This window comes from Eschrichtius robustus, chromosome 18 (assembly GCF_028021215.1).
Source record: "Eschrichtius robustus isolate mEscRob2 chromosome 18, mEscRob2.pri, whole genome shotgun sequence".
Taxonomy (NCBI): domain Eukaryota; kingdom Metazoa; phylum Chordata; class Mammalia; order Artiodactyla; family Eschrichtiidae; genus Eschrichtius; species Eschrichtius robustus.
The window spans coordinates 1,461,301-1,474,100 of record NC_090841.1 but is presented as its reverse complement, the minus strand read 5'-3'; the positions used below and the strand labels follow the sequence as shown (position 1 = coordinate 1,474,100).

The following is a 12,800-nucleotide window of genomic DNA, read 5'->3' as shown; positions in this document are numbered from 1 at the left end:
GATGTACATTATATATATATAAAATATATCATACCTGAAAAATATTAATATATATATATATATATAAAATCCCTGAAACTTATATATGTAAGTTGCAGGCGTACAACATAGTGATTCACAATTTTTAAAGGTTATATTCCATTTATAGTTACAAAATATTGGCTATATTCCCTGTGCTGTACAATACATCTTTACAGCTTAATTATTTTATACTTTTTCTAGGTTCTTAAGCTGGGAGCTTAGGTTATTGATTTAAGACTTTCCCATTGTCATTCTAATTGCTTTTCCCTTATGGGTTGTTTTCTCTGCCTCCTTACAAGACTTTGTGATTTTAGGGACTTCCCTTTTGGCCCAGGGTTTGAGACTCCACACTCCCAAGGCAGGGGGCCTGGGTTCAATCCCTGGTCAGGGAACTAGATCCCACATGCCACAACTGAGAGTTCGCATGCCACAACTAAGGAGCCGGCAAGCCTCAAAGAAGATCGAAGATCCCGCATGCCACAGCTAAGACCTGGCACAGCCAAATAAATAAAATAAATATTTTAAGAAAAAAAGACTTCGTGCTTTTAATTTTCAGAAGTTTAATCATGATATATCATAACATGGATTTTCTTGGGTTTATCCTCCTTGGGATTTCTTCAGCTCCTTGTACTATAAGTTTATTTTCCTTGCCAAATTTAGGGAGTTATCAGCTATTATTTCTTTAGCCTAATCCCTTTCACCTCTCCTTCCCAGACTTGATGACACAAATGTTGGTTCTTTTGTAATAGTCCCAGAGATCCCTGAGGCGCTGGTTATTTTGGTTTTTAGTCTGTTTTATCTATTTGTTCAGATTGGATAATTTCCATTTTCTCTTCCAGTCACCAAACCTCTCCTGGCTCCCCTTCATTCTCCTGTTGAGTCCCTCCACTGAGCTTTTCATTTCAGCTGTTATATTCTTCAGTTCTAAAATTTCCATTTGGTTTTTCTTTATATCATTTCTTTGCTGAGACTCTATTTCTTTTCTGAGGCTATTTTGTCGTTTGTTTTAAGTGTGTTCATAATTGCTCGTTCAAGCATTTTTATCATGATTGCTTTAAAATTTGTCAGATAATTCTAACATCTCTGACATCTCAGTGTTGGTATCTATGGACTATCTTTTTTCACTGTTTGAGATCTTCTTGGTTCTTGGTATGACGAGTGATTCTTGATCAAAACTTGGACATTCCCTGGTTGTCCAGTGGTTAGGATTCCAGGCTTTCACTGCCGTGGCTCAGGTTCAATCCCTGGTCAGGGAATTGAGACCCCCCGCAAGCCACCGCACAGCCAAAAAAAAAAAAGAAAAAGAAACTTGGACATTTTTACATTATAAGACTGAATTTTAGAAGATGTGGTATATATACACACAATGGAATATTACTCAGCCATTAAAAAAAAGAATGAAATAATGCCATTTGCAGCAACATGGGTGGACCTAGAGATTATCATACTAAGTGAAGTAAGTCAGACAAAGACAAATATCATACGGTACTGCTTCTACATGGACTCTAAAAAAATGATACAAATGAACTTACTTAGAAAACAGAAACAGACTCACAGGCATAGAAAATAAACTTATGGTTACCAAAGGGGAAGGGGGGGTAATAAACTAGGAGTTTGGGATTAAAATATACACACTACTATATATAAAATAGGTAACTGGGACTTCCCTGGTGGTGCAGCAGTTAAGAATCCGCCTGCCAATGCAGGGGACACCGGTTCAATCCCTGGTCCGGGAAGATCCCACATGCTGTGGAGCAACTAAGCCCATGCGCCACAACTACTGAGCCTGGGCTCTACAGCCCGCGAGCCACAACTACTGAGCCCGCGTGCCACAACTACTGAAGCCCACGTGCCTAGAGCCCATGCTCTGCAACAAGAGAAGCAATCGCAATAAGAAGCCCGCACACCGCAATGAAGAGTAGCCCCCACTCGCCACAACTAGAGAAAGCCTGCACGCAGCAACGAAGACCCAATGCAACCAAAAATAAATAATAAATAAATTTTAAAAAATAAAAAAAATAAAATAGATAACCAACAAGAACCTACTGCATAGCACAGAGAACTATACTCAGTATCTTGTAATAACCTATGGAAAAGAATCTAAAATAAATATATATATAGTAAATCAACTACATTTCAATAAAAAAGTAAAAATAAAATAATGTTCATTCAGGTTCTTCAATACTACTTTCACCCTGATTCTGAGGATTTGGGCAAGTGATGTATTTTATATTGTTATTTATTTTTTTTAATTATTTATTTTATTTTTGGCTGTGTTGGGTCTTCGTTGCCGCGCATGGGCTTTCTCTAGTTGTGGCGAGTGGGGGCTACTCTTCCTTGTGGTGTGCAGACTTCTCATTGCGGTGGCTTCTCTTGTTGCGGAGCATGGGCTCCAGGCAGCTGTGGCACACGTGGGCTCAGTAATTGTGGCTCGTGGGCTCTAGAGTGCAGGCTCAGTAGTTGTGGCACATGGGCTTAGTTGCTCCGTGGCATGTGGGATCTTCCTGGACCAGGGCTCGAACCCGTGTCCCCTGCATTGGCAGGCGGATTCTTAACCACTGCGCCACCAGGGAAGCCCCAAGTGATATACTTTAAAGAGCTGAATGCTTTTGTATTTTATTGTGAAAAAATGAAAATTGACGTAGAGAAAAAAAAGACTGAATTTTATTTAAATCTTCTGTTTTAGCTGTCTTTCCTGACACCACTGTAGCAGGGAAAGAAGAGACACCACCGCATCACATGCCAGATAAGGGGAGAAGCCCATATTCGCCACACAGCCTGCTTTGACACCCACATGGGAGGAGGCCCTTGCTTCTGCTGGGTGGGATGGGAGCCCCTGCGTCCCCCGGTCCCTACTGACACCATGGTGGGGTGGCCTTGTTACAGCTGAGTGATGACCGAGGCCCTGGTTCCCCACTGCCCCTCTGACACCACGCAGGAGGGAGGGTCCAGAGCACCCTGTACTGCTGGGTGGGGTGGAGTTCCAGGCTCCCCACGTGCTGTCCACTACACCACAGAGTCAGAGTGGCGGGGCTCCGTGAGGGCCTTGGGGATTAAAGTCCTGCTCCCTACTTGGTCTGCTGGGGTACTGAGTGTCTCCTTACAGCCTTGGGAGGGTGGAAGTCTAGGCAACCACTTGGCTGTTGCTGGCATGTGTGGGGATGGGACCACAGCTTTTTTCTGTGGCATTTGTCTGAAAGTTTTCTGTCTTGCTAGCCTACCCCTCACTTTGTCCTCTGGCTTTTCTTAGAGCCTTTTTTCAAAATGCAGCCCCTGGTTTTCTGACTGCCAGCTTCTTCAGCTCCGAGTCTGGGAAATGTGAGGGGAATCACTGCCATGCTGTTCCTCAAGCCCCCGGGTCCCTTGATGATCTGCCCTCTTGTCTCTACCTTTCTTCTCATTTTGTTGTATATACAATTTCCGGTGTTTTTATTTGTACTTAGCGGGAAGAACATGGAAAAGTACATCTACTCCATCTTCCCAGAAGTGTAAGTTTAATTTTTACTGTTAAACTAAATCCTAAAGATTAAGGGCCCTCCATCCACACCATGGAATATTATTCAGCCTTAAAAAGGAAGAAAATCCTGTCACCGGCTACACCGTGGATGAAAAGCAAGTCACAAACAGACAGTACCGTGATTCCACTTCCATGAGGTCCCTAGAGCAGGTCACATTCATAGACAGAAAGCAGAGTGGTGGCTGCCAGGAGCTGGGGGAGGGGGATGGGAGTTGTTCAGTGGGTACAGAGCTGCAGTTTGGAAGATAAAAAGAGTTCTGGAGACTGGCTACAAATCAACGTGAATGCACCTAACACTACCTTTGAAATGAAGAATTACACACCTTGGTTAAGATAAATTTTATGTGTATTTTATCACAATTAAAAAAAAAAAACAAACTAAGAGCCCTCTGTGATGTGATATAACTTCTAAGATACCTGTTGCATATTCAATAAATATTAGAAGGTGCAAGCCATACTTGACAGAGACTAGGTACCATATCGGAGAAAGGAAGAAATGAAATAAATAAAAAGAATTTTGTCTTTGGGAGTTGAAATTTAATTGGGGGCCATGATAAAGATACACAGAGACATAAATTTTTGAACAAAGGTAATATGAACAAAGTTCTAAATTGCACCAGAGGCAGAGGGAAAGCAAATTACAGAGAAATAGTAAGAGTAACTGAGTAATAATAATTGGGATTAGCATGAGGACTGAGATTATACTGAAGGAGAAAAAAGAATCCCATCGAGTATAGAAATGGTGAAACGACAGCACTATTCAAGAAATATATTGAATACAACAAGTTCTGAAAGAAATAATCAGAATGCATATTCAACTCTCTTACAGAAGTTAAGACTACATTATTAAGTTTTAATCATGAAGTGCCCAAAATATTACCTTTCACGTTCCATTTGCCTTAGATGATCATTTTTTATAGCTTCAATCACTAAATTAGTATGTGGGTCATCCTGGGGGAAAAAAATGAGTGATTCAGAAGTAAGAATCAAGAACTAGATTTCTAATCAACCCCACCACCTGGCTAGCTGTATAAAATGGAGAATATATTAATCTTTCTAAACTATTTTCCCTTATGTAAACTTTTTCTTCTTACTTCTGATTACCTATCACATTCTCCACTGAACTAACATAGATTCTAGCAGTTGATACAAGGTCAGGCTGGAAAGAATAGGGCCAAGTACACAGAAGCTGTGGTTGTTAGTACAAATGTGTGATATTATGAATTCTTAACTCAAATATAAATGCTTTAATGATCATCAATTACTTAGTATGATCCATATTGCTACTTCCTATTGAAAACATAGATGATTTCTTTCACAACATATATGACTTTTTCTCAATATGAAAGTTATATATAATAGTTAACATCTACCCAGCACTTACTATGTTCCAGGTACTATTTTAAGCATTTCACATGCATTTCCTCATTTAATCCTTACAACCCTAAACGGTAGGTTGTTATAATTAGTGTTATTTTAAATATAGAGGAACAAGGAGAGTTGAGTACTGAGTAGTGGGGCCAGCCACTATGCTGCGACACCCTTACACCCTATCAGGAAAACCTATCAGGTTCAATTTATGAAACTGACATTACTATACGTTGTGATGTATCAACACAGGCAAGTGCACAGGGTATGACTCCATATAAAATAACATTAAAGAATGACAATTTTTCCTAAGATTCTCCTTTTTGTTTTTTGACTAAAACTGTGCAGTCTGTTTTAACCATAATCTCTAGCCCTATTTCAATAGCCCTGGTGTCAACCTAATTTAAATAACAAATGAAAATGATAAAACACATTAATACAGGGCTGGGAGAAACCTGAAATGTCATCCACTCCAACTTTCTCATTTCTGGAGACAGAGAAGCACAGGTAATTAGGAGCTGGCTACATAATAGTCTTCTTCATACTCACATTTGGTGAAATGTATTTACCATCTTCATCAGTTTCTAATGGAACAGCAATCAGTTTTTGGAATGCCTTCTTCATTTTTTCTCGATCTCCAACAGCAAAGTAACTAAGAATTAGGTTGAAGCCTGCCTTCAGGTTTGGTGCCATACTCATTATGTGCTCAAATGAATTAATGGCATCTGAATACTGCCCAGTTTTAATAAATGTAACTCCAATGTTCTGCATAATTTTAATCCTAGAGAAAAATAAACATGGATTCGCTTTAAAGGTCTGAATTCCCTAGAATGGCAATCAAGACATTCCACAAATAATTTCCTTCTTTTCTTTCCCACTTTACTTCTTTTCTGTTTTGTTTTGGTAAAGCTATATTGAGGTTTACTTTACACATCATAAAATTCACTTATTTTAAGTGTATGATTCAATAATTATTGCTATATTAACACAGTTGTGGAACCATAACCACATTCTTACTCTGTCATTTCCATCACCCCAAAAAGAGAACCTGTGCCCATCTGCAGTCATTCCTCGATCTCACCTCTAGCCCCAGGCAAACACTAATTTACATTCTGTCTCTCTGGATTTGCCTTTCTAGACATTGTATATAAATGGAGTTACAATATGTGATATTTTGTGTCTGGCTTCATTCAATTAGCATAATCTTTTTGAGGTTCCTCCCTATTACAGCATGTAAGAGTACTTCATTCCTTTTTTATTGCTGAATAGTATTCTATTGTATGGCTATACCACATTTTATTTATCCATTGACTACCTGATGGACATTTGGATTGCTTCTACTTTTTGGCTATTATGAATAATGCTGCTATAAACATTCCTGTACAATCCTTTGTGATAACACATGTTTTCATTTCTCTTGGGTATATACCTAGGAATGGAATTGGTCATATGGTAAATTTGTGTTTAATTTTTAAAAAAGCAACCTAATTATTTTCCAAAGTGTCTGGGCCATTTTATATCCCCAACGTATGAGGATTCCAATTTCTCTACATCTTCCTCAACACTAATTACTGTCTATATTATAGCCATTCTAATGAATGTGATCCTACCTTATTTCTAACCACTCCTCAATATAACCCCGTTTCAACTAAATCCTTTTACTCCTAATTCTCTGATCAGATCACAGTATTTCCCGGACTCTTCTCACAGTGCTCCCTTTGTCGAGAATGTTACCCCTTCACTTGTCTTCACTTTAGTAACCAACTCAAGTATACCTCCTTCATTAAGCCTTTCTTGACCTTTCTTGTTCTCAATAATTATTCCTTCAACTAAATTACTATACTACCTCTTGATTATGGATTGTTAAGCACTTAACATATACTATATAATATTATTATCTTTTTCTAAAATGCTCAAATTCTTGGCCTCACCTGGGTTAAAAGTACCTCAAGGGCATTGTGTTCTGTGAGTTAGATATTTGTTGATGATAATGAGATATCATGCATAATTCAAAAACAAATTATTGCGAAAAGTGGCATTTACAAAGAAATTATCTTTCACAGAGGCATTGTATTGTGCCTAGGAGAAATTATGACCAGTAAGTATCCTGGTACCCTCCTATGTTCCCATAGTTATAACCAGACCGTAAGGTAATCTACTGTTTCTGCTCCTGAAATACTGTAAGAACAGGAAACATCCCAGCATCCCCCTCTTCCCCCCTCTTCTAAGATTCAACAGTAACGCTTCCTCTCACTCTTCCCTTCTCAAGCTGTAGTAAGAATGTAAGGAGGTCTTGGTTTCCAGTCTTGAATTCTGGAGTCTGGTATGTTCTAAAGAACCGGTTTGATTTGGTGTTGGCAGTAAGCTGTATTATGGCGCTAATGGCCCGCAGCGTTATTCCCTATATAGGCCCATTAGCTTAGTTTTATTCCAACTAATCACATATTATGCCTTCAACCTTTAACTTCCTTCACACAAATGCATGCAAGTAGTCACAAGGGGACAGACCAAAGTACTACAGCTTACAACAAGAATCTAACACCTCTCATGTACAGATACCACAAAGCACTCAGCCCACTGGCAACAGGTCAAAAGAGTGACCTTGTTTCTGAAGAACGACACTTAAATTTTACAAACTTACCTCATTTCTTTATGGACACTTGGAATTTGATCTAAGGCCATTCGGTAGAATTTAATGGCTTTGGAATAATTTCTTTGCTTTAAAAAAATATTTCCCATATTCACTTTCAACCGTCCTAATTAAAAAAAATTTAATGAGTATATAATATCCTACTTTCTCCACTTTTTCTATGATATTTTAGATGACCTTAATTTATATTTTTTGAAGGTCTTCTCAACTTATGAAGCTTAAGACATTAACTAAAATTCTCATTTTAAAACAGTTATACTATTTTCATGTATGTGCACACTAAACTTCTGCAAGGAATTGGAACTTAAGACGGATTCCTGGAAACATGGCTAGAAAACAATAGATTGACATTATAAAACTGGAGTTGTGTTCTTCTAAGAAAACATGGGACTTAAAAAATATTAGATAATTCAAAATGAGACCTTCTTTTGGACGTTATTCCAGCATCTCCCAGAGCTCCAATATGTACAGTTTATCCTTTTTTCCCCACGTTTTCTACAGTAAGCACTTATGAATTGATGAGAAAAAGTGTTTCTACAAAACTTGAGACTCGGCTCAAATGCAACGTCCACTCAGAAAGCTTGTCTAGACTTTCCAACTCGTACTCGAATAACCCCTCACATCTTCTCACCAGGACTTGGAGGATCTTAGGTAATAATTAGCTCTCCATAATCCGGATCCTCCCTCCACTCTACAGGGCCCACCCGAGGACCCAGGATGAAGATGCCTGTAGCTCAGGAACAAAAAGAGTACACTTACCTGGTTTAAACTATAAGATGTAACAGTTTAATAAAATGTTAAAGAAAATGATATTCTGATATACTTTAATACTGAGACCAAAAAATTACACAATATAAATGCTAAATATAAACAACAGTCTCTTGTGGATAATTATACAAGAGAAAGCATGTTCTGTAGGTTGCCATGGCTCATTCTACCTGTGATACAGAATACTGTTTTCATTTACTGTTAGGCAATATATCTTATACCAACTGTATTTCTTCATTTGTATTTGTGTGAATTTTCATATCTTTAAGCAGGGCACCTCTATCACAAATATGAATTTGCTCAGAGCACAGATCATTTCATTATAAGAAAGCATAAAGTGAGGAAATTGTAAATTAACAGTACAAAAGAACTATACTTATTGGAAAAACTGACTATACACACTTACCTGCATTGCTAAACATCTTATTTTTCACTATAACTTGATAGGTGTTTAGTGCTTCAGGATACATTTCATTAGCTGAATATTGACTGGCCAAGTTGAAAAGAACCTAAGGAAAAAATATTGCAAAGAGACATATAATGATCATTTTAGGCCCCTTTTGCCTATAATCTTTCTAGAGATTAAAATACTATAGCAAAGTTAGATGCTTCTATCAAGATTCCCAACCCATTAGGCAATGAAGTACACAGAGAACACCTTGCATTACAATATGAACCAGAACATTAAGACAGGTGGGAGCTTCCCTGGTGGCGCAGTGCTTAAGAATCCGCCTGCCAATGCAGGGTACACGGGTTCGAGCCCTGGTCCAGGAAGATCCCACGTGCCACGGAGCAACTAAGCCCGTGCGCCACAACTACTGAGCCTGCACTCTAGAGCCCGCGAGCCACAACTACTGAGCCCATGTACCGCAACTACTGAAGCCCGCGTGCCTAGAGCCCATGCTCCGCAACAAGAGAAGCCACCTCAATGAGAAGCCCGCGCACCGCAACAAAGAGTAGCCCCCGCTCACCGAAACTAGAGAAAGCCCGCGTGCAGCAACGAAGACCCAATGCAGCCAAAAATAAATAAATTAAATAAATAAATTTATTAAAAAAAAGACAGGTGGAGCTTTCCTCTAAATTTCACCTAATTTTCCATGTATTCTTTCTAATTAATGGATTTGCTATCTTTTAATCTCAGGAAGACCCACAAAGAATAAATGTGTATTATTACTATTGCTGGTAATAAAAGGAATAAGAAAGATAGTAGACCAAACTCTCTTTGTAAATATAAATTAAACATCATGTGGAATACCTTAAAGCTTAATTTGTACAGTATTGCTGCTCTATATGCAAATTTATAATTTAAATCTTTAAGTTACAGTAAATTATGTTCCTAAAGGAAAAAAAATAATAATCACAAATTATTCCCAAATCTAAAGACTCCATGGAATTTAAAAATATTGGCTATAAATAGTAAACATCTAAAAATTCTTCTTATTCTAAGTTCTAATGTCCTTTTTTCCACTTGTTTAGCGTGTGAAGACTTTTCCTACTGAAAACACACCCTTTTAAACAGCAGTATAAATATCAAAGAAGTGTCTTTTCAGAATTGAATGAATTTTGCCAGAAATTAGCTGGTTTTTTCCCCCTACTCTCCTCACAGAACACTATCTTATTCACCTAGTTTGAAGTTCTCTAAAATCACAGACCAAAAAGTCCACATTAGAATCTCATTATTGGGACCTCCCTGGTGGCGCAGTGGTTAAGAATCCCCCTGCCAGTGCATGGGTTCGAGCCCTGGTCCGGGAAGATCCCACATGCCACGGAGCAACTAAGCCCATGAGCCACAACTACTGAGCTTGAGCTCTAGAGCGCGCGAGCCACAACTACTGAAGCCCGTGTGCCTAGAGCCCGTGCACCACAACAAAGAGTAGCCCCCATTCGCGGCAACTAGAGAAAGCCCACGCGCAGCAACAAAGACTCAACGCAGCCAAAAATAAATAAATAAATAAATAAATTAGAACCCCATTATCTCTCTAACTATGTTTGGTGACGGATGTTAACTATACTTATTGTGGTGATCATTTCATAATATATACAAATATCAAGTCACCGTGTTGTATACCTGAAACTAACAGAACACTGTATCCCAATAATACCTCAAAACAAAACAAAACGAATCTCGTTAAAGTATCCACACTGAATAGAATCCAAATATTAGCAATCTTCACGAGTCCCTGGCTGGTAGGTTTACAAGTATTTACTACATTATTAAAAATGACTAATTAACTAACTAAAGAAGATCACTGTACAGACCAAAGATAAGAGTGGGCCCATGAACTAAAGAGTATTATTAATCTAATTCTAGGCACCTTAAGTCCAATAAGGCTTAAAGAGCAAGAGAAAACAAGAAACAAAAAAGAAAAAAGAGTTCTGGAATCCATAAATTCTTGCCAAGATAACTGTACTCAACAGGTACTTCATACTTACTGAGTAAGTTAAATCCAAATTGATGTTTTCTGGACTTGTAACTTGTTCTCGTTGTCTCACCAGGACTCTCTCTTTTCTTCCTGCATCTTTTGCCTTTTCTAAGGCCTGAAATCAAGTGTATACTGTGTAAACTCCTTTGAGCACTCACACGGAATTTGGTGCATTTGGGAAGTGTCTGCGGGAAGCAGGGGTTGGCCGCATTACCCCTGGGTTCCCTGATGCCCCGTGTGCTCCTACCATAAACTCCCCTTCTATTGTTTAAACGGGAGCTCTTCCTCCCGCATGGAAAGGCCGAGTGTCTTCTCTGGGAAAGAAGAGGAAGCACGGGGGCTAAGACCTGGAGCACACCTGCCCCCCGCCAAGGTTCTCCATCACCTCACCTCCCACCCCCTTTAGGTCTGACCATGTCTATCTACTTCCTTTTTCCTCCCAACTCCTGAATCTTTGGTGTTTTAATTCAATCTCATGAGGTAGGAATTTAGGTGGATTTGTTTGGTTTCTCGGATGCTCAAAATACAGACATTGGATCATGGATCATGGATAACTGCTACCCAATACGACAACAGATCCTTAGTTTTGCTCAGATCTTACTCAGGATGCCAAGAACCTTTTATTGATTTCCACTGAGAGACTGACCACAGTCACATTAATTAAACATGGGATTTTTATTTTAGAACTAGATAAAAAAGCACAGGTTCTGTGAGCAATAAAAGCAGCTTATACTGAATCTTTCTAATGGTATTCATTGATCTGATAACTAAGTCACAGAAATTATATTTATGTGGTATGATGACCAAAGTAATGTGAACAAAGCAAACTAAGAGAAAAGATTCAATTTAAAAAAAAGCAGCAGAGTTGGATTGCCAAGAAGCAAACCACGATTTTGCAGTTCACTTAGGACAAAATACTTTAGGGCAGTCAGGCTTAAATGAGAAAACAGCCCTTAGTGCTGTGTGTGGGCCATGGGCTCCACCTGCAGCAGGCTGTGCGATCCATCCAGCAGCCCACCAGGCTGCAGAATCTAGCCAACCGATGCACTGGAATTTTTTCCCCTCCTTAAATGACCGATGTGAAAAATTACAAAATCAGCCAATTGTTTTGACTTCAGAGTTTATGAAGCAGAGTTACAACTGCAGGTTCTCAAAATAATTATTTCAGTGAAAACTCTAAGCCCAGTCCACAAAAAAATGAAAGTATTTATCTATACATGTGCTTACATAGGTACATACATATGCACACACTTCATAATCTTGAATCTTATCAGTTTATGAACTCACCAATTTTAAGTCTCCACAACTGTTAGCGATACAGCTTTCTTCTACCAACTCATTTACTTTCTTCTCTAATTGTCTTATCTTTTCTTCTGGACTGTTAAAGAAAAAAGCAAGTATACTTTGAATCATTCAACCACTAATAATACATACAAAATTTAACCCACTTTTAACATTGTCCATCATGTGCTTATAAACTTTAAGAGTAAGTCACAGATAAGACAAATATATAAGTGGCCTTAAAGAATAAATGTACCACTGTTTTTAATAACTACATTATATAATTATTCATAATAGTAAAAATAGCTAACATTTATTTAGCATAAGTGTAATTTAATTTTGAGCTAAATGCTTTACCCTAATTATGTCACTTAATCTTCATAAGAATATTTGATACAAGTACTATCATTATCTCATTTCACTGACAGGGAAACTGAGGTTTAGAAAGTTAAGTATTGGCTGTCCAGTGGTTAGGATTCCGTGCTTCCACTGCAAGGGGCACGGGTTCGATCCCTGGTCAGGGAACTGAGATCCCATAAGACACACAGGGTGGCCAAAAGAAAAAGAAAGAAAGTTAAGTACTAAGCCTGAGATCATACAGCTAGTAAGTGCCAGAGCCAGGATCTAAACACGTGATAAGGTAGCTCTAGGGCCATGCTGCTGCATTTCCACCCCCAAAGGAAAGCAGATTCTATGGCAAATGAAAACTTTATCTATGGTTAGAAAGACTGAAGACCCCATAAAGGAGAGAAAAATTATTTACTACCAAATA

At 38.5% G+C, this 12,800-nt stretch overlaps 1 protein-coding gene across 6 annotated transcripts in view; it reads right to left on the bottom strand.

Annotated features, from left to right (window-relative positions):
* IFT88 (intraflagellar transport 88) overlaps positions 1–12,800 on the bottom strand; it is a 74,499-nt gene that overhangs the window by 42,196 nt on the left and 19,503 nt on the right. For all 6 annotated transcript variants that reach the window (XM_068526661.1, XM_068526657.1, XM_068526658.1 and 3 more), the window contains 6 exons: positions 12,035–12,125; positions 10,758–10,862; positions 8,731–8,833; positions 7,548–7,662; positions 5,456–5,687; positions 4,419–4,489 (listed from right to left, as the gene is read on the bottom strand). In XM_068526661.1, coding sequence (XP_068382762.1) covers positions 4,419–4,489; positions 5,456–5,687; positions 7,548–7,662; positions 8,731–8,833; positions 10,758–10,862; positions 12,035–12,125 — 717 coding nt within the window. The remainder of the gene's footprint in view (positions 1–4,418; positions 4,490–5,455; positions 5,688–7,547; positions 7,663–8,730; positions 8,834–10,757; positions 10,863–12,034; positions 12,126–12,800) is intronic.